The 25,834-nt window shown below is 48.3% G+C and overlaps 1 protein-coding gene across 1 annotated transcript; it reads left to right on the plus strand.

Moving 5' to 3' along the window:
• On the plus strand, window positions 1-25,553 carry ACAN (aggrecan). The gene is made up of 16 exons (XM_085070696.1): window positions 1-70; window positions 609-983; window positions 1,636-1,810; window positions 2,346-2,473; window positions 3,073-3,366; window positions 5,101-5,640; window positions 6,122-6,296; window positions 6,722-6,849; window positions 6,971-7,264; window positions 7,416-7,607; window positions 7,728-10,919; window positions 21,530-21,688; window positions 22,024-22,106; window positions 22,442-22,586; window positions 23,134-23,316; window positions 24,751-25,553. The coding sequence occupies exons 1-16, from the start codon at window positions 1-3 to the stop codon at window positions 24,837-24,839; spliced, it is 6,222 nt and encodes a 2,073-aa protein (XP_084926822.1). The 3' UTR covers window positions 24,840-25,553.
• Window positions 25,554-25,834: the final 281 nt, after the last annotated feature.

The raw sequence follows: 25,834 nt of genomic DNA on the forward strand, positions 1-25,834 counted from the left end.
ATGACCACTTTACTATTAGTGTTTGTGTGTTTGCAAGTCATCACCGCAGCCGACTCTGTGGAGCTCTCAGGTACGTGTCCAGGGCATGGGAAAGCAGGACTGAGCTGTGTGCTGCACTCTGGTCCCATCCCCAAGGACAGGCAGCCCCCAGAAATGTGTACCCAAAATCTGTGCTGTGCACACACGAGGCTCCTCTGTTTGGATGGCTGCTGAGCCACAGCCTCTCACTGCTCTTGTGTTTGGGAAGCTAGGGAGATAGCTGCAGGCAAAGGCACATTTGTGGGAAAGCTAAGATAATTTCAGCATTTCCCTTTTGAAACATTATCAGGTGTGATCTCGTAGTGTGGGCAGCAGCTATGCTGCAGTAAGCCCTTTGTTCCCTTCATACCCATATCCAGCACTGCTCCAAATCTCAAGAGCAGCCATGGTGCAGTGGTCATTGTGATAACTTCCCTTTCTAGACTAGACCAAAAATGTTATGTCCAAATATGAGGGTACAGGTTTGCACAGCAGATATAGGCACTGGATCACATGGAAGCACTGGATATTTTGTACTTTATAACCCAATATATGGTATTGACATAACCATCACTTTGCTTGGGAACCAGCAGACAGTAGTGATGGCCTGGAAGTCAAGATACCTGAGCAGTCTCCCCTGCGTGTTAACCTGGGAAGCTCCCTGAACATCCCCTGCTACTTCAACATCCCAGAGGAGCAGGACACCAGTGTCATGCTGACCCCACGGATCAAATGGAGCAAGCTCTCCAACGGGACCGAGGTTGTCTTGCTGGTGGCCACGGGGGGGAAGATCCGGCTGAACAGCGAGTACAGGGAGGCAATCTCCTTGCCCAACTACCCTGCCATCCCCACCGATGCCACGCTGGAGATCAAGGCCCTGAGGTCCAACCACACTGGGATTTACCGCTGTGAAGTGATGTACGGGATTGAGGACAGACAAGACACAATAGAGGTCCTAGTGAAAGGTGGGATGCAGCCCTTGCTCTTTTCTCTCAGGGTCTTGCTGCTTGGCTTGGGTGGAAGGGAGGAAGAGGAGGCAGAGGAGGCACTGCTCTCTCCATAAGAATCAGCCCTTTCTGGTCACAGATAAGGTGATGGGTGGGTGAGTAGAAGCCACAGGCTAAGCATTTATTTTAGCAGGCTAGGACCAGACTAAACAAACCAGTAAAATTACTCATGGCAGAATATGGCAAGAAAATGACTCCTCTGGCAGAAGGTGAGTTACAGAGACGGCAAGACGAAATCCTTGGCAGGAGGTGGCACTGGATACACTGGGCTATTACTTATGTGGGTGAAGCTGGAACAGGGCCTTTATCAAACCTTTAATTTTTTCCAAACATTTTAGGAGATGGGATGCCCTCATCTGGAGAATTGGGCTGTTCTGGAAAAACTTCCACTGCCGTATTGCAAAGCCTGTCCCAGTAATAGGTGGATAAAATAACGAAAGTTTTGTACAATCTTTCTCTTTTTTTTGTGGTTTTTGCTTTCTGTGTAAGAGAGTGAGACAGCTTCCACTGCAGGACTGTACAGGATGAGGTTTATTTTTGCCTTTTTCTTGCGCTTTTTGTGGAAGGTAAGGGTCTGGTGATTGTGAGTGATGTCCACTGTCTTTTCCAGGCATCGTATTCCACTACAGAGCAATCTCCACAAGGTACACCCTGAACTTTGAGAAGGCAAAGCAGGCCTGTATCCAGAACAGTGCTGTCATTGCCACCCCCGAGCAGCTGCAGGCTGCCTACGAGGATGGGTATGAGCAGTGTGATGCTGGCTGGCTGGCTGATCAGACTGTCAGGTGAGAAGCCATGCAGGGCAAAGGGAAGCCACAGCAGGGTCGTTAGGGGAGGTGGCTTCTGTAATGAAGCCACCAACTGAAAATGGTTGCTAAACAGCAGGTGCTGTAACTGCTGGTGTGCAGAGGGAGGTGGTGGATTGGAAGCCATTCTCTGCCAGAGGGGAATCTGTAGTAGGAAAGCAGAGTGACCACTGTCCTCTTCAGCTGGTAGTGACCACTGAGTGGACAATGGCTTCATCCTCATCCTTCATCTGCCCTGAATAAAACTGATGTTGTGCCAAGATGCACAAATGTGGCTCAACCAGACCAAGCTGTGCATCCTCCACTGTGGAGGCTTGTCCTGGTCTTGATGTCTTTGGTCAGTGCTCCAAAGACCATCAGAGTGAGGGCAGAACAGCACATCATCCTTCCCCTTCCCCATAACCTGGGAAAAGCCATAAATCACCACACTGGGCAGAGCTCCACAGCTCCCTTCCAGCCTCCTGTGGCTGCCAGGGTGCTGCTCTCCACTCCTTATCCACAATCTCTCCCTCAGGTACCCCATCCACTGGCCCCGGGTGCAATGCTATGGTGACAAGGATGAATTTCCAGGAGTGAGGACCTACGGTGTCCGTGAGCCAGATGAAACCTACGATGTTTACTGCTATGCAGAGCAAATGCAAGGTGATTTGGGGATTTTATTGTTACTAGACACAGAAGAAGCCAAAGCCCTGATCATGCCTAGACTGGACAACAGCAAATACATAGGCAAAGGGCCTAGAGAAAAGACAGGTTAAAGCTGGAAAAGCACATACTCCAGCCAGGCCAGATGTTTTCTGCAGTCTCTTTATTAGACCTTGGACAATTTTAATGTCAAATGACTAATGCAGTACAGAGGGTGGAGTCCATCTAACCTCCACCAAAGTCCACGCCATCCTGCCTGGTCAGCCATTTGAGTCTGTGGCATTCAGAGGTGTCAATCACTCACGATTATGACAGGAATCCATTGAAATATTCAGCACAACTGAATAGCAATTGCCCTTTATCTCCCTCTTGCCCTGTGTCTCCAGCTGATGTGGTGTGTTTTGCTCCAATCTGTATTTGGTCTCTAAGAGTCACTGTCTTCTGGTCTTTATAAAGTCACCAACATGGGGTTGCATTTCAGCTCTAAAACACAAGATTCTTCATCTTATCCAAACTCTCAGGAGTGGGAAGGGGACAGAAAGGAAATTGTGATCAAATTCCTCAGGTAATTCCCATGCTAATGGACGGTGTGATTGCAGGCAAAGTCTTCTATGCCACTGACCCGGAGAAGTTCACCTTCCAAGAAGCTTTCGACAAATGCCGCAGTCTGGGAGCGCGCTTGGCCACCACGGGAGAGCTGTACCTGGCCTGGAAGGACGGCATGGACATGTGCAGCGCCGGCTGGCTGGCTGACCGCAGCGTCCGCTACCCCATCTCCAGAGCACGGCCCAACTGCGGGGGCAACCTGGTGGGCGTGAGGACAGTGTACCTGTACGTCAACCAGACGGGGTACCCACACCCCGACTCCCGCTACGATGCCATCTGCTACAGTGGTGAGTGCCTCGGGGCTCTGGGACTAGGCAGTGCCTCTGCACATCAGCAGGAAAGAGCTCCCTGGCTAGAGACAAACTCTTGCTTCTTTGTTGCTGGTATTTTTTTTTTTTTTTAAGAGGGGGAGAAAGCAGGTTGGGCAAAGGACTAAGCCCTTTGTTCGTGTTCAGGTAGAAAGCAGATCCAGAAAGGCTGCTTGACCTGCCTATGGGGAGATCTGCGGAGATGGGCATAACACAGTCCTCTCCAGTCCTCCCACACCTTCCTGCTTTCATAGCTCTCCTGGAGACACAAAGCAGAGCTCAGGTGCTTCATATACAAGGCTTTGAATGCTGGAGAAGGAAATGAAGGAGAAACAGAACAGGTCTGACCCTGAAGATGTGTGTAGTGATGTGATGTGATGTGGTACAGATGCGTGACTGAGTTTCCATGCTGGGATAAATCTGAGACTGACGCATTCTCTAGGAATTGTGGATCAAAATTGCACCTAGGAAGTGATGAGCATCCCAGCTACTCCCCCATTCTTCTAACTGCTCATTTCATCCTGCAGCAAGAGGAGGGGAAAACACAGTGATATATGGTCTATTCAGGGCAACCAGAGGCCAACATTCAAATAGGATTTCCATGGTTAAAAAAATTACAATATTTTAAAATATATGTTGAAACCCTTCTGATCTGACCTGTTGTACCCAGATACATCTCCCAAAGTCTCTGAGGTACCCAGTTATGTAGCCAAGATAAAGACTGGTCCACCAAGCCACAGCCTTCTGGTTATCTCAGGGTTTGCATCTGAAGCTGCTGCATACGGCCAGTCCTTGTCTGAGCATCTTTAGAGAAATCTCTGGATCCCTTGAGATCAGAGAGGTACTGGCTATAATGAACTAGCAGTAAAATGGAACTGGAAACAGAGCAGGGAAAGCAGTATTAGAGGAAAACCCAGACATTGTGTCGTAGCTTTTCCCTCCCCAGCCAAGTCCTTCCTTGCTGCATAACCAGGAGGTGATCCATCCTTCCCTTACCAACCCTCACAGTTCTGCTTCAAGCTGCTCTGTAAACCACTGTCCTTGTTGACAGCTGAGCTGCTCAGTGGCATGTAAAGCACATTTTCCTAGACCCAAGGGATGTGATTTGAGCAGGAAAGTGATTTGGGAAAGGAAAAGTGGGAGCTGTTTGAATGTATTTGGTATAGCAAATGGCCTTGGCTGTCCCAGCAATGGGGTTAGGATGATTTTACTGGATGAGAGCTTAAGTGGTCGCCTGAGTGGAACAGAAGAGATTGTGATCCTAGTGAGGCTTCAGGCACTGAGTGTGAGGATCCAGTTGTTTTTCTCCCACGGCCCAGACAGATCTGCCGTGAAGGTTATCCAAACTCCCCGACTTCCCTCCGTCCACCTTAACTTCCTTGCAGCAGGCACTAGAGGTCAGTACAGACTTGGATATGGGCAAGGCGTTCCCGGGAAGGAGAGCTGGCAGGAGAGCTGGGAATGTCCCCACTGATTAACCAGCTTTGGAGAATGAGGTGGCTCAGTGCCTCGTGACTATGCCTTCCGTGCTGAGATGTTGTAGAGAGCCACAATGGAGGAAGAAAAACCATTTCTTTTGCCAACCTGTCATGATTTCCCGAGTCCTCTCAGAGCCAGCAGATACCCAGCTGCTTCTTGAAGGCAGCACCAGTGCAATTAACCTCATCAGACTGACATTATCCTCTCTGATTGCTGCTTTGTGTCCTGATGCAGGGGACGACATTGAGAGCCTGGTCCCAGGGCAGTTCGTCGACGAGCTAGGGAGTGAGCTGGGCAGTGGTTTCACTGTCCAGACTGTCACCCAGACCGAGGTGGAGCTGCCTCTGTCCCGCAATGCCACGGAGGAGGAGGCCCGCGGCAGCATCGCCACCCTGGAGCCCATTGAAATCACCCCCACTGCCACCAAGCTGTACGAGGGCTTCACTGCCCTGCCCGACCTCTTCACCACCGCTGCCACAGTGGAGACAGCTGCCACAGAGGAGGAGAATGTGACCAGGGAGGATGTCACAGCGGTGTGGACTGTACCTGAAGAGGCCACCACCATAGACTTAGGCACTGCCATCACCACCATAGCCTTAGGCACTGCTGTCACCACTGAAACAGCAGAGGTGAGCTCGGTGGAAGAGGTCATGGGGGCGACTGCCACACCAGGACTAGAGTCAGCCTCAGCGTTCACAGTGGAAGATGAGGTTGTGCAAGTGACAGCTGTCCCCGGTGCCCGTCACCTCCCTGAGCAGCCCATCTCCCCCACAGGTAAGTCACCAGGACTCCAAGCAGCCTGAAGGTCAGTTCATTCTAGAGGCAATCATTCAGCTGAAAACAGCCCAAGCTTCTGCCATCACAGAGGTCATCCAGGTCCCTGGAGGTGTGCAGGCCTGTTTGGGGTCAGGAACAGGTTGAGTGCTTCAGCCACAGCAGGGCAGGAGGGGAGAGGAGGAGGCTGTGGGCCACCCCATCATGTGTTTGGCTGCAGTGGTCACACTCAGCTCTCCAATATGCATCTGACTGCAGGAAAGGGGAAAGTCAAGGCAACAAGGCCTTAGAGGAGGGCTGAAGAGATCCCCAGAACACCACCCTCAATGGCAGCAGAGCTCCATGAATGACACATTTCTGTCAAAGGGGGTTTGAGAGGGCCTGGTCTTCACACTGTTTTTGGGAATACCCTTCCTTGTCATGCATTTCTTTGCAGGAGGGTCCTGTACCTGCTGTCTCACCACAGCTTCTCTTGCCCCAGGTGTGGTGTTTCACTACCGTGCAGCCACCAGCAGATATGCCTTCTCCTTCGTCCAAGCCCAGCAGGCCTGCCTGGAGAACAACGCTGTGATTGCCACCCCCCAGCAGCTCCAGGCTGCCTACGAGGCTGGCTTTGACCAGTGTGATGCTGGCTGGCTGCGGGACCAGACAGTCAGGTAAAGTTACACTGACTTGGGGTAAACACCACTCAACATTACTATTCAGCCATGAAACTGAGGCTTTGCTCTGGTCTGTCCTCCTGCTCTGCTCATCAGCATCTAAAGCTTTGCTGAGCCAAGATTGTCTCCAGGCCACAATATTCAGTGGCTAACAGACATGTTCTTGTCCACTTCTTTTCTTCATTTCCTCACCTGTGTATACATCTTGCAGCAGTGAGCCCTACTGATATGTAGGAGGAGTGGCAGGAAATTTGTATTCATTGCCTCAAGCTGAAAGTGGATTTGTCTCCGAGTCACACTGGGTGCTCTTATCACCTCTAACAGTGAAAAGTTCATGTCCAGCTTCCAAGCACACAGAGGTTCTTCAGTCCTGGGTACACAAGGCTGACCTTGGGTTACCTCCTCTCTTCTTTTTTTGCTAGATATCCCATTGTGAATCCCCGAAATAACTGCGTGGGAGACAAAGAGAACACTCCAGGTGTGCGGTCATACGGCATGCGCCCAGCCTCGGAGACCTACGACGTGTACTGCTACATCGACAGGCTCAAAGGTACCTCCTCCCCCTTCCCCTGAGCACTGCCGTGGAGCAAAAATGCACTCCACACCTCCACCTCTGTGTGTGCACAGCTGGGATGCAGGGAATCACCCGGTTTTTCCCTCCCATCCCTCAGGCGATGTGTTCTTCGCAACCCAGCCGGAGCAGTTCACATTCCCAGAAGCCCAGCAGTACTGCGAGAGCCAGAACGCCACGCTGGCCTCTGTTGGCCAGCTCCACGCCGCCTGGAAGCAGGGCCTGGAGAGATGCTATGCAGGCTGGTTGGCCGACGGCAGCTTGCGCTATCCCATCGTGAGCCCCCGGCCCGCCTGCGGAGGGGATGCGCCAGGCGTCAGGACTGTGTACCAGCACCACAACCAGACGGGCTTCCCCGACCCGCTGTCCCGGCACCACGCCTTCTGCTTCAGAGGTATCCTCCCAGCCCCTGCAGGGCGCAGAAAGCTGGCTCCTCAGGGAAAGTGGTTTGCAAAGGGAGGCTGGGCATGTTGGGGTGCTGGTTTGTCACTGGCAGATTGGGTTGTGAGTTTTTGGAAACTCTCTTCAATGCATTTTTGTTCCAGCTCTGCCTCCTGTGGAGGAGGAGGGGGTCACCCCGTTCTTTGAAGATGTGCTGGCAACGCAAGTGATCCCTGGAGTGGAGGGAGTGCCCTCGGGGGAGGAGGTGACCGTGGAGACAGAGTCTGCCACTCAGCCTGAGAATCAGACAGCCTGGGGGACAGAGGTCTTTCCAACTGATGTGTCGCTGCTCTCAGGTGGGTTCAAAGCTGCCTTGTGGCCTGTGTCATGCTGGGCTGGTGGTGTAAGGTTTGTACACTCCCAAAATATAAATAATTTTTCCAAATCCTTCTCTTTGTTTGATCTCTCTTTTCCAGTGGGTCCACCTGCTTTTCCTCCAGCTACCATAACACCAGAGGAACCAAGTACCAATGCTTCCATCAGCGAAGTGTCAGGGGAGCTGATTGAATCTGGAGAGCATCAAGTCAGTGGTGAATCTCCAGCATCTGGGTGGGCATCTGGAGTCCCAGATACAAGCAGAGAACCAACTTCTGGAGTTTTTGAACTTAGTGGAGAACACTCAGGGATTGGAGAGAGCGGATTACCATCAGTAGATCTGCATGCCAGTGGCTTCCCACCTGGAGAAAGCGGGTTGCCCTCAGGAGACCTGAGTGGTGTGTCTTCTGGCGTTGTTGATATCAGTGGCCTGCCTTCTGCAGAGGAGGAGACATCAGTGTCTATTTCGAGGATACCAGAAATCAGTGGGATGCCACCTGAAGTGGAAAGCAGCGGGCTGCCTTTTGGAGTGAGCGGAGAAATCTCTGGCACTGAGCTGGTCAGTGGCACGTCATCTGGAGAGGAAAGTGGACTCACCTCTGGTTTTCCTACTGTCTCTCTTGTGGATACCACGTTAGTGGAAGTTGTAACAACAGTGCCGCAACGGCGAGAGGAGGGAAAAGGGTCCATCGGAGTCAGCGGTGAAGGAGATCTGTCAGGGTTCCCATCCTCTGAGTGGGACAGCAGTGGAGGAATCCAAGGTTTACCCTCAGGAGCTGAGCCCAGCGGGGAGCCCTCTGGAGTACCCGAGCTCAGCGGGCTGCCCTCGGGAGGGTCTGAGCTCAGCGGGTTGCCCTCAGGACTGGATGCCAGTGGAGAAACATCTGGAGTTCATGAGACCAGTGGCCTGGTGGACCTAAGTGGCCTCACCTCTGGTGTTGATGGAAGCAGCGAGGCCTCTGGCATCACCTTTGTAGATGCCACCTTGGAGGAAGTGACAACAACCCCCCCAGTCACAGGAGCAGAAGCAAAAGAGACTTTGGAAATCAGTGGATTGCCTTCAGGAGGTGAAGATGTATCAGGTGTGGTATCTGGGAGTTTAGACATCAGTGGTGAGCCTTCTGGGCATGTAGACTTTGGTGGGAGTGTTTCTGGAGTGCTGGAGATGAGTGGATATCCGAGTGGAGTGACAGACAGCAGTGGAGACGTGTCTGGAGTTGATGTCACCAGTGGTCTGCTGTCTGGAGAGGAAAGTGGACTCACCTCTGGCTTTCCCACGGTCTCTCTTGTGGATACCACTTTGGTGGAAGTTGTAACACAGACATCAGTGGCACAAGAAGTGGGAGAAGGACCATCTGGGGTGATAGAAATCAGTGGATTTACTTCTGGAGACAGAGGACTATCTGGAGAAGGGTCTGGAGCTGTGGAGACTAGTGGGTTTCCTTCAGGGACAGGAGATTTGAGTGGAGAGCCCTCTGGAATCCCATACATCAGTGGAGATTTTTCTGGAGCCACAGATCTAAGTGGACAGTCTTCAGCAGTGACTGATATTAGTGGGGAGGTCTCAGGGCTTCCAGAAGTCACTTTAGTCACTTCTGATTTAGTAGAAGTGGTGACAAGACCAACGGTGTCACAGGAACTGGGTGGGGAAACTGTCACATTTCCCTACAGTCTGGGGCCAAGTGGTGAAGCCTCTGCATCTGGTGACCTTAGTGGAGAAACATCTGCACTGCCAGAAAGTGTTCTAGAAACATCAACAGCTTATGAAATCAGTGGTGAAACGTCTGCATTTCCTGAAACTGGTATAGAAACATCCACAATTCATGAAATCAGTGGGGAGACATCTGCATTTCCTGAATTTAACACAGAAACATCAACAATTCAAGAAATCAGTGGGGAAACCTCTGCATTTCCTGAAATTTTCACAGAAACATCCACAAGTCAGGAAGCCAGGGGTGAAGCATCTGGCTATCCTGAAATTATCATAGAAGCATCCACAGGTCAAGAAGGAAGTGGGGAAACCTCTGGGTTTCCTGAAAGTAGCGCAGAAACATCCACAATACAAGAAATCAGTGGGGAAACATCTGCATTTCCTGAAATTAGAATAGAAACATCCACAAGTCACGACATCAGTGGGGAAACGTCTGCATTTCCTGAAATTAGAATAGAAACATTCACAAGTCAAGAGGCCAGGGGTGAAATATCTGGCTATCCTGAAATTAGCATAGAAACTTCGACAGTCCATGAAACCAGTGGAGAAACATCTGCCTTTCCTGAAATCAGCATAGAAACTTCCACAGTGCATGAAATTAGTGGAGAAAGTTCTGCATTTCCTGAAATTAGAATAGAAACATACACAAATCAAGAGGCCAGGGGTGAAACATCTGCCTACCCAGAAATTAGCATAGAAACTTCAACAGTCCATGAAACCAGTGGGGAAACGTCTGCATTTCCTGAAATCAGCATAGAAACATCGACGGTCCATGAAATCAGTGGGGAAATGTCCTTCTTTCCTGAAATTAGCATAGAAACTTCGACAGTCCACGAAACTAGTGGTGAAATATCTGCATTTCCTGAAATTAGAATAGAAACATCCACAGGTGAAGAAGCTCGAGGTGAAACATCTGCATTTCCTGAGATTAGCATAGAAACGTCTACAGTCCATGATATCAGTGGGGAGACATCTGCATTCTCTGAGTTTGGCATAGAAACACCAACAAGTCAAGAAGCAAGGGGTGAAACATCTGCCTATCCCGAAATTTTCATAGAAACATCCACAGTTCAAGAAGTCAGTGGGGAAACTTCTGCATTCCCCGAAATTAGAATAGGAACACCCACAAGTCAAGAAGCCCGAGGCGAAACATTTCCTGAGATCAGCATAGAAGCATCCACAGTCCACGAAACCAGTGGGGAAGCATCTGCATTGCCTGCTGCTAACCTCAGAACAGCTGCCACATCTTTGGAGGGTGGGGAGCCCTTTGGTACTCCTGAGGAGAGGGAGATTCCTGACGTAACATCTGGAGCTGTGACACACTCGATCGCAAGCATTTCAGGGGAAACCTCTGTCCCAGACGTTGTAATTAGTACCAGGACTCCAGATGTTGAACCATCACAGGGACTCAGGAACCCTGAAGAGGCTCAGCTTGAAATAGAGGCTTCCCCTCCTGCAGTGTCAGGACAGGAGACAGAGACAGCTGTTGCTCCAGACAATCCTCATCTGCTGGCCACCACCGCTGCTGCCCTGCCCCAAGTCTCACAAGAAGCAATTGACGCATTAGGACCAACTACAGAAGGTAATGTGTCTCATATGGAAGGGAAAGCTTTGTGGAATGGAAGGAGGGGGCATAGCTGTCCCTTTTTTTTATTTTTAATAAAGCAGAGAGCATTAACATGGAAGCAACCTTGGGCAGAACATTGTTCTGGTGGACAGCCATAAACGTGGGGTTTTCCACAGGTCATGATCATAGAATCATAAAATTGTTTAAGCTGAAAAAGACCTTTATGATCATAGAGTCCAACCATTAACCTAGTACTGCCAAGTCCACCTCTAACCCATATCTCTCAGTGCCACTTCTACACATCTTTTAAATCCCTCCAGGGATGGTGACTCAACCTGTTCTCTGGGCAGCCTGTTCCAATGTTCCATATTATGGCTCCACCTGCCAGAGATTTCCACCCTGGATGCAGCTGAGAAGTTGGAGAAGATGGGCTGCAAGTCTCAGCCCTGTTCTGTTTCTCTTTCTGTGGTGCACTGAGTTGCTGCCTACAGCCCCAAGTATTGCACAGCATGCAGCCACCCTCTCGTCTGGGTCTTATGCTGCTCTCTGCAGCTAGAATGAGATGATGCTTAGAGCATCTCTAGCTTCTGTCACCTCTGTTGATAAATGCCCTTCCCTCCACTCTGCCTTTTTAGTGTTTTAGTGTTCTGCCTTTGGTAGGACTCCTTGTTGCCAAGTACAAACAGACACAGTATTTAACTCTGAGTAACCATTTATGGTGAAAACACTCTCCAGCGTTCTGACAAGCATTCCCTGAGCAGAGATCACATGCTGTGAAAGCATTAGTGCACTGCAGTGAGAAGAAAAACAAGATGCAAGACATTTTCCCTCTTGGCCAAGGGAGGTGCCCACTTCTGGTGACACAGGATGTCCTGCAGCATCCCTGGACACAGCTTGGTTTCCCTTTGCTGCCATCAGGAGCTGGCACCTGGGGACAAGCCTCGTTTGAAAGCCATCAGTGATTGTGTTGTTGTATGAATATCCTGCATGTGCTCAGTTCTCAAAGGGCCACATGTTCCTGTAGCACATGTTGCTCAAGTGTGGTACAAAATGTACATGCAAAGAGATTTGCTCAGTTCCTTCAAGCAAAAGGGTCATCAATTCCACCCCTTCCACATTACCTCCTAAACTGCTTCTTTTGGGTCAATTGACACTGTTCAGGTCAGCGTAGGTAGCTCTGGGATCAGCAGGGGTCTGTGAGAGCCGGGCTTTGTGAAGCTCAGCCTGGTTTCTAACGTCATTTCCATCCCCAAGTGTTCCCGATGAGTCACTTCTCTCCCTCTGGAGAGCACAGGTAATCACAAACCTTTGTTCAGTCCTGCTCACAGCCCATCTGGGTTCCTGAGTGTCTGTGCTGAGCTGCTGCACCGAGGATGCTGCTGGAGTGGGTGAGGGCAAATCAGCAGGGTCATTCCCACAGCACTGGTCCAGCCTGGCACAGCATCTGGGGCTGGCCAGGGTGGTGCAGGAGTTATGGACCCAAAAACCCTTCTTGCACAATTAGTGGGCTCTGCTTTAGGGCCATGCCCACTGCCACGTCCAAGCCCAGAGACAAAAATAAGGCAGCATTGAGGGGGAGGAAGGAAGCCAGTGAGGCTCAGTAAAAACAACAAAAAAAAAATTTAAAATATTGGCCGCAAAATATGGGTTTCTTCCACTGCTTTTTCTTTTTGAAAATTAACCACAAGGCGATTGCCAGATTCCTCAGACCATTTGTTAGCCAACATTTTTGTGAAGTATTTTGAAAGAAAACCATGTGTTCAGCAGCTCATGTGTGAAGAAACTTGAAAAATGTTCTGAAATTGGTATATGTGAAATTGCAAGTCACAGAGAGGACAATGTAGCAGCTGGGGTTTCTTAGCAGCTGACAGCAAGAGGTAAGCATGAAGTTTAATTGTACGCTTTATAAATTAGAAATGGGATTGAGTACATCTGTGTGGCTGGTACTCCCACCAGGGAAGATATTCTAGGGTAAAAATTCCCTTTTTATTGGTAAAATGTCCCTACAGAGTTAAATGTAATCCTGGTCAGGGTATGAAGGAAGTTCATCCAGGTGGCAAAAAAGTATATTGACCATGAACTCGCAACACCCCTGCAACAAAGCAAACCTCTTCTAGAGAATTAGAGCAAAGAGATGACAAAAGAATGAAGAAAAAAAAAATCTTAGGTTTCCTTTTTTGGGTTGTTACTTTTTACAGAGCTCTGGGGATTGCAAACATGGAAAGTCTAGAAGGAAGAACCATAGGCTGGATCCCAAAATGCTGTTTTCCATGTTGTGGCTGCCTTTTCACTTGAAGCTTCACTGTCTTGAAACTTAACTCTTGCCAAAAAAATCAGCTCTCATATCCATGCCTTGTGCTGTGCTCAGGGTTTGTAGGATGCAGTGGGTGCCCCTGGAGTGCAATGGATTTTGGCTAACATTAAAGCATAGGAGAAGCTGGTTCAGCTCTTCAGGAGATTAGAGTGAGGAGCAGGAAGGAATGTGGCTTTTGCCCTCTGTCCCTGTTTTGGAGGGTTCCAGTTAGATCCAACAGTCCATTTAGTGGGATGATTTAAGAAGAATGATATTATTCTGCTCTGCTGTCGCCTAAAAGTATCTCTAAAAGCCAGAGCCAGAAGCATAAGAAGACCAAAGATTAACACTTGGAGTGCCAGTGTGTTTCAGTACTTAACTAAATTGAAGGCTGTGCATGTACATGTCTTTAGTCAGCATTTGATTCCTTCATGAGGACAGGAACCCCACAAGCTGAAAGAATTGTCCATAGGCTTGGCTTCCTCACCCAGAGTTTTGCCAACTCAGCGGGTCTTTTTGCTTCTGGTAGCATTTGAAGGCAAATAATTATTAGCTGAAAAAACATGCTGGCACTTCAGTGAAAGGCTGCGGTTTGGAGCACTCTGACCAGTCAATGACTGTAAAACTCCACTCCATTTGTGGGGGAAAAGAGAAATGTGCTGAAATGGCATCTATTTCTGTGAAGTTTTGCTTGTCTCTGGTGAAACAAGTCCATGAAGTCTGTTGTCTATGGCTCCACACAGCAGAAGGTTAGAATACAAATGAGGAAAGGTCTTAACAGGCTTTCCATACTTCACTGCCTGGAAGTTCAAGTGGTAGAGAAAATCACCCAGGAAAAAAGTCAAGAAAATATTCACCTGATTCAGAATGTTTCACCCAAATTGGAATGCAAATTATGCTCTCAAGAAGGAGATGGAGGTACCAGTCCTGGCTGACAGGCACAGACCCTTTGTGGCTGAGCAGATGGTTTGATGTCTCCTGGACACACTGTCTGCTTTGCATCAGAAGTTAGTTGCTTAAACAAAACCTTCCTCTGCAGAGGTAACCTACAGTCTTGGACTAACTAGTGTTATTTATTAACTAGTGTCCATTTACTTTTACACATCATATTTTGGAGACAGAGATATTCAAATTTCCTGAGCTCTTCTTCCATGAGAATGTTGGACAAAATGAATATTCCAGTAGATCAACAGATCTTCCTGGAAACTTAATGATCTCTAGTAGAATAAGTTTTTTTTAAGCTGCAGCTATACCTGCTCCTTCTGCTGCATGGAGGTTTTGGTTCCATTATTGTAGTTAATTATTTTAATTACCTAATTGCTCATCATAAGTCAGTAGCTGGCTATGTGATGTTCAACACTAGCATTTAACTTAAAATGTGAAAGAACAGGTTTCCCCAACTCCTCCTATTCTTTTCTTCTAGGAGTCACCCTACAATTGCTCCAATGTTTTTCTTTGATGTTTGAGCTATCAGATCAGTAGTTCAAACTTCCTAGCAGACTCTGAGAAGCAAATTTAATTTGTACCTGGGTTATTTTTTTTCCTCAGTCTCTAGAAGATAATTACCTAGTTGGTCTCTGATTCCCTGTTTGGATAACTGCACTTATAAGGAGGCAAATAAAGAATGGGTGAGGGGCACAACAGAGCATCCTGAAAATGCCTTGCCCTTCTGTCTGACATTTTCTGCTCTGGAGAAATATCCTAGGGTATATAGGTTACCTATAGGTTACTCACAGCTTCAGGAAAACTATAGTTTGTTCAGGGTTTGGGGGTGATAGCATCCTCTCTGCTCACCAGCTGCTTCTCCTTAGTAGATGTTTTAAGCACAAAGCTGATCTTGTTTAATGGATATTCTTGCTCATCTTCCTTATAGACAGCCTTGGAGAGAAGTGCACAGACTCCACTGTTTTAGGAACTGGTAGCATTGTTTCTGGTATTGTTGTCTCAGCTGGAGATGAAGAATTTTAAAAGCATTTCCTTCTCACCACTGACACTGCATGTTCACTTTTAAGTGCCATTTGCCTTCTGAACAAAACCAGGGCCAATCTATTTTTGTTTCCTTTCTTCCAGGTTTGTCTTTCCAATTTCCATGATCTACATACAACAAATTTTTTCAAAGGCATTGGGAGAATCATGGAATCATAAAATGGTTAGGGTTGGAAAGGATCTTAAAGATGATCTAGCTCAAACCTCCCCCCCACCATGGGCAGGGATGACAAGAATACTTCTGTTGTTTTTAGCTGCACCACAAGAAAGTTATCCTGACTAAATATAGTATATATATGGCAATGGAGAATAAATCTTAGGAAGAAAATGGTGAAACAAATTCAATCTTTGCATTGCAGCTATGCAATGCATAGCTTTCCCCTTGCTTTCTCCAGCCAACAGTTTACATCTTCCAGATGCAAGATATGGTTTATAGTGGCCAGTTGGTTTTAATTGGTTTATTTTTAAAAAAATCTAGAAGTTAGACCTTAGGTCCTGTTAGCAGCAAAAAATAGAAACTCTTGTGACAGTAGAATTGAGGAAATTTTGCAATTTCTGGGCAATATTAAGTGCAGCATGAATCCTCTTTAGAAGAGTTGCTAATTCTGCATTATCCTCAAGAAGTGAGTTAATAAAGTGTTCTAACTGGGTTTCCTATTCTTGGCACCGCGAGGCATTTTCTCCCTGTCTTTGTTTTCCAGCTGCAGCTCTTGAAAACTAGGGCTTTCTCCCTTCTGCATTCCTCGACTATCGCTGTCCTTTGTTAGCTCGGGGTAATAATAGCAGCGGTCTTGTCTCCTTGTCAGTTGATAAGCACTCGAGCTGCATCGCAAAGCAGAGCTGACTTTTTGGATGACTGCTCACCCAAGCAAATAAATAGCTTGTGTCTAAGATCCTTAAGTGTCAGGGTACCTGGCAGCCAGCGCTGTGGAAGTGGGGGCTCTCTCCGTGCTGAGCAGAGCTGGCACAGCCTCATCTAGCTCCAAACAATGTGGAAGTGGACACTTTTGTAGTATATAAAAGGCTGTGAAGAAAATTGCTAAGTGTTGTGTGATAGATGCAGATTTTTTTTTTTAAATGGAGTTCTCACCTCCTGTAAATCATGTTTGTGGCTTAGATGCAATATCCTAGAAACACCCACAAACCAACTTGCCAGGATTTCCAGAGGCAACACCACTGCCAATTTTACCATTTACACCTTTCTTAAATACATCTGAGATGCAGATTTTCTGGGAGGACCAGAATCAGCAATGCTTCCCCCAACCCCACTGGTACGTTTGAGTTTTACTATACTAGTTTGGTGAGGTGATTCTACATCCAAATGGAGAGAGGGTCACTGCCTCAGCAGCCTAACAGGCTGAAGGAGAGTTCAGTGTCTTGATCATCACATGTTTAAAACATCTCTCCAGCCATTTGAAGCACGACTTTGGGGAAAAACCCTGTCTGTGTCTCACTTGTATTTGTTTGTTTTTCCAACATTACCTACAAGTACACACCCTTTCTCTATGTGTCGTATATAAAAATATATATGCATCTGCATGGAGAGATATGCAACATATATATTACAGAGATTTGGTTTTACTGCACATATGATAGGTGCAACCATATTATATGTGATATCTGTAAAAGGAAACTCTGTTCCAGCGTTATTTCCCAGCTGCAAATCTGTGGCAATGACTTTGCACATGTGTGCCTGCTCCCCCCTCCTCCCAGATTAGGGATGGCAACACACAGCAGGTCTCCTGCATCTCAGAAGAGATCTTGGACACGCCAAGTTTTATTCCACATGACCGAAGACAGCTGAAGCCTCATTATCCCCCTAAACATTCAGCTTTAGCTCTCATGTGTGCATCACTCCCACTTCTGCAGTGTTCTTTCCACTTCACGGAGCCTGACGAATGAAGGAAAGCCTTTCCTTACGTGTTCAGCTGGAGCCCACAGCAATCAACATGAAATTCTGCTGCCACTGCTGTTGGGAAGCCCAAAGGGCCTCTTGAGTTGCAATCACTCCTCAGGATACCTCGTTTTTCTTTATGCTCTCTGTCTTCTAGGAACTCCAAGTGTGACTAATAAGCAATACTCAGCCAAGTTCAGCTCCTCTATTCTACTAGGCTTGTGACTCCTGTTTTATTCTGGAAAGTCTTGAAGTATTTACTAGAGTCATGGAAACGGGAATTCTCTTCGTGTTGCAGCAAACAAAGAAATCCAGAAAGCTTTTGTGAGATTTAGAAGGGCAATCCATAGTGGAAAATTCCTTCTCTCAGAGAAGAGCTGCAAAACTGAAGTAAGAGGCTCATCAGCCATCTGAGGAATGATTTCACTGCTCACAGTGATATGGCCTAGAATAAAGATGACAATCTCCTTGCTCCGAAGCACACAGAGATTTACCATCCAAGGTCAGAAAGGATTTTTTCCATCACTTAGGCACTTTACAGAACATGTCACCTTTTAGATGACGTTACCAGACCTTGGCCACTGAGTCACTAGACAGCCACATGGGGTATAACGCCCATCTGCTCTCTTGTGCCTGGGGACACAGAGCAGCTGGACCACAGTTCCAAGGAAACAATATTCAACCAAATATATCCCAGTCAGAAGATATTGGGGAGTTGCTGCTCTGCTCTGGTATTTCCACAGCCAGCATGTTTATCATCTTTGTATATTTCCTCACTAACCCTCTCATCCACAAGAAGAGTATGGAGTGTTAGTCATCACTTTTAAAGCCTTACATTTCTCCTGAGTGTCAAAGAAACACTGTCTTGCATGAGGATCTAACCAGCCATCATTTAACCTGCGTGGATGTGTTCCCATTTTCTTCCTTACTTTTCCTCCTTGTTTCTGAGTTGAATGTATCTGAAATCTTTCCATTCTGAATGACCCTTCTTCCAGTTCCAAAGCTCTCTCCACCAAGATGGAGTCCACAGCTGGAAAACATGTACCAGTTTCTTCCATCCCCAGCAGAAGCAAAAGAGCACATAGTGGGGACCGGTCTGGAAAAAATGGCACTGCACTCCAGTATCCCTCACCAAAGAAGAAGCACCCATAGCCAGGTCCAAAATCCTCAAAGAGAAAAAGCTGAGGGTCTCTGAACCATCTCTGAACCCACTCTTTTTCTTCTCTGCACTTTCTTTGTCTTCACTGAGAAGAGGTTTCTTGACATGGAACTTCATCCAAACTATGGTTAGGAAGAAACTAGTAATGAGAATGGACAACCAGAAACACTGGTTAGGAGATAGATATCTCTTTGAGGATGTTTCCATCCCTCATGAGAATTGCACATTCTTCCTTATAGACCTGTATCTGGTGGAGACACAGACAAAAGTTGGCGTGTTTGATGCATCAGGCAGAGACAGCCGACAAGGAAAAGTTACCACAGCAAGAGCTGTGTGTTGGATACACCTTGCTGAGCTTTGTTCTGATATCTTCAGAGTGGTGTTCAACCATCAGAAAAACAATGTCTTCCTTGCAGGGTGGGTTGGGTCTCCTGCCTTCATTCTTCCAGCAGCAGCAATGGCAGTATATTATAAAACACAACCCTCCCAAGTCCCCCCAAAACAACTGATATTCCCTCCTAAACAAGCAAGAAAACGAGTTCTCCCGTTGGTGGAGTTGCCTGCCCAGAGCCCTAATGGAAGCCCTTGATTTCTTGCAGACACCGATGTGTGCCACTCAAGCCCCTGTCTGAACGGAGCCACCTGCGCTGATGGCATCGACTCTTTCAAATGCTTTTGCCTTCCCAGCTACGGAGGGGACCTGTGTGAGATCGGTACGGCCAGCCTGGCTTCAGCTAATCCTACTAACTGCTGCACCACCTTGTTCCCCCCCAAAAAAACTGATCCCCAGTGCTCCCATCAGCGCAGCCCTCATCTCAGTAATCTAACTTCTAACACACAAGGGAAGAGCTTTGCGGCTTTTGCATATCTGTTTTGATAAGTTTGTTCATCACAGCACCACATCCTCTTAAGATTCCTAAAAGTCTAGTGTCTTCTCCAGCTTTCTCTGTGTTTCTCTGGTGAAGCTCCACACAGTTCATAGTGTTGATCACAGAAGTCGCTGTCTCTTTGGGTCGAGGGTCTTTCTGTTCATCTGTAACAGTAGGGAGCCTTCTGAGTACATCTTCACCCCAGGCAAACTTTCTCTGCTAGGCTGGAATTTCATGGAAGGATGCTTCAACTGAGCCATGAAAAATGATTGTGTTTCTCTCAGGGAAGATGCAGCTGAGAAAAGCCTCCTTCACTCCAGGAATCTCCACCAATTTGACACAGCATGACATTTTTGTCATCTCCACACCGTGGCTTCCTGTGGCAAAATCAGCAGGGAATGTATCTTGGAGAAAACAGGAAGCAACCTATATTTCCATCAAAATTAGGCATTCTGACCTAATACTTCTTTTTGTTTCTACAAAGAAATAAAAAGAGTTGTATTTTTTTCTTAAAGCCAAAGAAAGTCCAAACTTTTATCAGCTTAGCTGAGGGCAAGCTCTCCTGCCTTGCTCGAACGAAAGAGAAATGAGGTTGCCTTATCTTCTTCACCTTGGAATGAATAATCATAATATGTTGGATTTTCTTCTTCCCTTTCTCTACATCTCTCTTTCTGCTTCCAATACAAACATATGGAGTAGACCATAAGAAGGCTCAGGATCACTGGACCTTCTGGGCAGGAATTGTGCTGTCTTAACATCCCTTTCCCAATGCAAATCAGCCCTTAATTTACCCATCTGTACCTGTTGTTGAAGATCCTTGTAATCCAACCAGAGACTTTCCACCCTGTGACTGCTCAGGATCTTGTGTGGTCCAAGCCAGGCTTAATTTTCTCTTTTCTCTAAATTATGAGCTCTGATGCCTGGCAGATGCAAGAGAAAGCCAGTGCTCCAGATTTCATGGGGAGCATATTCCCATGAGACAGACCATCCTTGCTGTTGGTATCAAAGAACAACAGGACACTGTAGGGAACAAGATTTTCATCATTCTTTTCCTAGAAAATTGCTGTCATATTTACCTGAAAGTAAAAATTCTGTAGGAAAGTATGGCCTTTCTCCTAGAAAATGCCCTGCTGAGGTTCTTTATTGTGTGATGACAAGGGATACCATTAAAGATGCTGGGAAAAAAGTCTTAAATCTCAAAAGACAGAGCATGTTCTCTGCTAACTGTGCAAGAAATCTACCTGCAAAACCCAAGAATCCTTAGAGCTTCACCTACTCCCAGATAACACATGGAATCTGTTGAAGAAGGCAGAAAATGCTTTTAATGTTCTCAAATTACTACCAGCCTCTCCAACATCTATGAAGAGCCTGCAATCTCCCCCTGGAAGAACACCAGAAAGGTGGATTAGGATAAATTAGTGGGATTGAAAGTGACAAGTGCTTTGACCTACCAAGCTTAACAAAGAAGAAAGAAACTGAGTACAGGAAATCTTACTGAAAAGGGAGAGAGGCATGAGGACTCATGGAAGCCCACCACTACCAGAGCAGCAAGAGCCTGAGAAAGGATGGTAGATCAGGCATCTGAAAGGCTGAGATTAAATACATTTCATTTTCTGTTTCCTTTGGTCACATGTAGCAGACAGATGTATGGTGTTGCATTTCATGGGAACTGTTGAAGGTCTTTTCTGGTGGTTTCACCATTTGGCTCTACATTCCCCCATCTGTGGTTTTATTTTTCTTAATAAGTGTGTTCAGTTCTTCAATGTTTCTCAGATGGCAAAAGCTCTTCTGAAAAGTTGAGGAATATTTCTACTTCTTTAGGAGCATTCAAGTGTTTTTTATTGATATTTAAATCTCTCTCCCCTGGGGTAAGTTTCTGCCTCCATCTCTTTTAACCCATCTTGGTAGGTTTGCTTCTCCTCCAGAGCTCCAGATTCACACCAAGTAATGGAGCCACCCAAACCTGGTCATCCCCTCTTTCATTTTCAACACATGTGCTTTGACTCTGGAAATCTGGATATGGGGTTTGGAGGGTTTTTCCAAAGCAAGAAAACTCTGCAGGCCAGCTCAAGTGGGAAGAGAAGTGTTCTTGCTTGGTCAGTTCCTCAAAAGCAGACTTCAGGAACATTACACAGGGATTGAATTCCCCAGGAATAAGTCTGTATCATTCTGTCTTTCTAGTAGCACTGGTCATGTCACTGCAGACACAGGGTCTTCCAACACAGGCTGCCCTCTCTGTGTGTCTTGGATGCCTTCTGACAATTTTCCCAGGGAATTCCTACAGGCACCAGTGTAAAGGTTTGCTTTTTAGTGAAAGTGACCATGTGCTGTCCCATGCCATGAGAGTATGAGCTGCTAAGAGGTGAGTTGGAGAGCTTTCAGACACATGCACCAACTCCTTTTCATCCCTCCTCTGTGTTTCAGACTTGGAAAACTGTGAGGAAGGCTGGACCAAGTTCCAGGGCCACTGCTACCGGCACTTTGAAGAGAGGGAGACTTGGATGGATGCAGAGACCAGATGCCGACAGCATCAAGCCCACCTGAGCAGTATCATCACCCCAGAGGAACAAGAATTCGTGAACAGTGAGTGCTGAGGGCTGTTGAAGACTGGGCATGGGTACAATCCTTGGAATCTGAATCTACAGTTAGATTTATCCAAAGTGGTGTAAAAACCACCATTTGCCCCACTGGCACTCATATGAATCCTAACAAAACCTCATCCTTGTCTGGGTGCATCCATGCTCATGGCAGGTTGAGTGGGGAGGGAGATGAAAAAACAATGTAAGGAAAAAGGGCATCAGGAAGGCAGCTGAATGACCCAGAGGATCCAGGGACAGAGACAGCTGAGATGGCAAAGAAATGCTTCCAGCAAGGTGTAGGACAACCATGACTCTTTTCTCCCCATCCTGCTCTTCCAGGTCATGCACAGGACTACCAGTGGATCGGCCTCAGTGACAGAGCTGTGGAGAATGACTTCCGCTGGTCCGATGGGCACTCCTTGGTGAGCCTGCAGCCTGCAGCACAAGCAGGCACTGGCTTTTGGGGGTGGGAAGAGGTTCCTTTGGGTGGGAAGGGCACCATGAGTAACACGCTGAGTGCTTGAGTTGCGTGTTGAGTGGAGGCAGCCCTAAACTTTGAGGGGCTCATGGTTTTCCCAAGCCTCTAGAAAATCTGGTCAGCTCCTGGACACTAACAGAAATAACCAGTGTAGGGGCAGTGCTGGCAACCCACGGGCTCTGCTGGAGACAGGCATGGGAGAGGTGGCAGCGAGGATGAAGGAGGGAGAAGGACAGACCAGGGCCCAAACTTAGATGAAGGACTTTCCTCTCTCGGCAGCAATACGAGAACTGGCGGCCCAACCAACCCGATAACTTCTTTTTGGCGGGCGAGGACTGCGTTGTGATGATCTGGCATGAGAAAGGCGAATGGAACGACGTTCCCTGCAACTATCACCTCCCTTTCACCTGCAAGAAAGGAACAGGTCAGCACCCTGAGCCATGCTGGCATGGATGGGGGGCTCAGGATGTGGCTGTGGGTCTGGAGCAGAGCTCCCAGTGCACATGAATGTGGGTTTTGTCACTGCAAAGGGTGGTCAAAGAGATGGAAGGAATTAGAAATAGAAGTTGTCCAAGGCTCTAGGAGAAAGTTGCACAAAGACTTGAAAATAAACAGTACAAGTCATTTAGATTCAATATCACCAGACAGAGTCATACCCTGGTTGCAGCATCACTCCCACACACCAGCTCTGCGCCCTCCCACAGACACGGGCAGCTGCTGTGATGCTCAGCTCTCACAGCCTCTCCAGGAATGGAGCACTGAGGCAGACCCCTGCTTAATTTCAAATCACAGAATTCCCATATTCCTCTGCCCCTAAGTTTTGTGGACAGAGGCAATCTCAAAGGGAATTAAGGTTTTATCTGTGGAGTGATGAGGCTGTGCACGCCCAGTCTGCTCTGGGTGTGAGCTGCCTGCTCAGCCAAGCAGATGTTCTCTCACTCACTCTCCACATCTCTGCCCCTCTCCTGCAGTGGCCTGCGGGGATCCCCCTGCAGTGGAGAATGCCAGGACCTTCGGTCGGAAGAAAGAACGCTATGAAATAAACTCCTTGGTGAGGTACCAGTGTGACCAAGGCTTCATCCAGCGCCACGTGCCCACGATTCGGTGCCAGCCCAACGGGCAGTGGGAGGAGCCCCGGATATCCTGCCTAAACCGTAAGTGTCCATCCCTTTGCCTTTGGGTAGGGATGATGCATCCCTGCAGCTGGGAGAAGGAGCTGGGAATGCAGGGCATCGTCTCAGGGTGGGGGACAGCTCTGAGCCAGGCAGAAGGGGACAGCATGGTTCCCTTGACTTCTTGGAAGCTCACCCGTGATGGGGCCATGGGAGCTGATATTTTCTGGCCTGGTGTTGACCACAGAGCATGGCTTGAAGGACTGCCCTGGAGACTCACCAAGGCAGAGTAGGGGCAGATCCAGAGTCAGGAAAGGGCAACCAAGGACTTTACTAATGGCCCGGGCTACTTAAAGAAAGAAAGACAAATAAATGGCTTCTGCAAGGGTGATTTTTGGCATCACCTGCATCAACAGAGGGAATAGGAGCAGAGAGCTTTGGTCCCCCAAGCCCTTCCCCAGTATCCCCCTGCCCTGGGAGCAGACAGGAGTCTGAGAGCAGATAGAAGCCAAGGGACAGGGCTGGGCTCCTGACTGTCCTCCTGTCAGGCCTCCAGCTGATGGCAGCCAGCCCTCTTCCATTGGTGTCCCAGCCCACTCCCAGGCCTGCCTACACCCCTGTCCCATCCCTGATTGCCTGCAGATTCCCAAGAATTTTTTTGGCCTCAGACAAATCACATCTGTCCAGTGGCCTCCTTGCCAGGTTCTGATCTGGCTGGGCAATTCCAGATAAGGCAGACTAAGAAGTGGTCCCACAGCCAGGGAAAGTCAATACAGGCTTCAGGGACAAATCTCTGCCCCAGGGAGATGAAAGCTGGAGGGATGGAGGAGGTGTCCAAGGGCGGCTGCCTGGTGCAGACCAAGATGCTGATTCCTTTGGCTCTGCTGTGGGTCTGGAGAGCTGCAGGCTGTTCCTGACACAGATCGCCAGCGATTAGGAGACCTGGTCTGCTCCCAGCCCAAGCTTTTGCTGCTTCCACCAAAACCCTCCTGCAATTATCACACCAGACCACGCCAGCTTCCAGGGAGACCAGCAACAAAGATCAGGCAGAAACCTTGTCCCTGCCAGCCAGACAAGGCTGTTTCCCCTCCTGTGCCCTGAGCACATCGCACTGCTAATGGATATTGGGGTTGGGGATGGAGGAATTGATAGGGCAGTGGGCGAGGTGGGGAAGAGCTGCCCGCCTGGATGGGAAAAGCATCCATGGAGGTGATGCTCCTGCCCAGGCTCTCTCCCAGCCCGGGGCATCTTCTCCCCTGGGTGAAGTGAAGCAAAGCCCGGGCAGGGAGAGAAGGGCCGATTGTGCGTGTGCGGGCGGGCGGGCTGGCGCCGGGGCACACACAGCCGCCCCGGGCAGCGCTGCCTGCGGCTGCCCGTGTTTTTCCAGGCAGCCAGGGGCCGGGGCGGCCAGCGTGGGACAAGTAGCTTCTCTGTCCCGGCTCCTGCCAACAAGGTGCCTTTTCTTCTCCTCCACAGCCTCCAGCTACCAGCGCAGGCTATACAAGAGGAGCCCCAGGAGCCGGTCGAAACCCAGCGGCAGCGCCGTCCACAGACCCACCCATTAGAGCGGGGCGAGAGACCGAGGGGGAACGCGAGAAAGAGAGATTTTTAACGGAACACTTATATTAACAGAATCGATTTCTTCTTCTTCTTGTTGCTTTTTTGTCATATAAGGAAAAAAAATATATTAAAGACAAACCCACCTTTGTGTATATATATAAAAAAAAAAATTGTTTTTCCAAGCACCAAAGCAAAACGAATTAGATCTCAGCATTTTTACTAACCGTCCGGTTCCAATTATCTTCGTGCCTTTGGGGACAGGGAGGGGGGTGGGTTTGCAAAGGGCAGGGGGTTAAGTTAAATAATAAAGATGATTATTTTTTCCTGATTTTATCCACGAACAATGTAATTATTTCTGTTATTTAATCTCCAGGGTGAACAGCACCTTTCGGGGTTTTATTTTTATTTTTTTTTTCCAGAATCCTTCTACTGCTGCAGCACGTCAGGACGGGTGGGGAGGGCCGGGGGGCTGTGGTGGAAGGAGCTGTGGGACGAGGGAGGTGAGGGGATGCTGAGACCCAGGATTTGGGTGCTGGGGGCTGTGACCCCTCTCTGCTTCCCCACTGCCCCCTCTGCAGTGCAGCACCCGTCCTGGGACAACGTGCTCTTTCCAGGGGACCGTGCGGGGCACCAGCGTTCCCTGCACCTATTTATATTTTTGAACATATCCTATTTTGAAAGAATGATAAATAATAAAGAGAGCGAAATCGGAATGGGCACTTTGTCAGCGTTGGTTTTTTTTAGGGAAGAGGGGTGTCTGGTGGGCTGGGAGGAGAGGGGTGTCCCATGGCAAGGCAGCAAGGAAGGGAGGGGAGCCCAAAGAGGGTGCTCCAAGCTACACAGGAATGTCTCGGCCTCAGCAAGCACCTAAGGGACCACGGAGGTGGGAGGGTGACCCAAGCCCCAGCTGAAGAAGCCTGGAGTAGAATACTGCCCTCCTTATTCAGCTCTCACCTCGGGAGGTGGTTAACCCACATGTCTAAAACCCATGACCAGCAGG

This window comes from Lichenostomus cassidix, chromosome 10, assembly GCF_008360975.1.
Source record: "Lichenostomus cassidix isolate B80296 chromosome 10, HeHo_3.0, whole genome shotgun sequence".
Lineage (NCBI taxonomy): Eukaryota > Metazoa > Chordata > Aves > Passeriformes > Meliphagidae > Lichenostomus > Lichenostomus cassidix.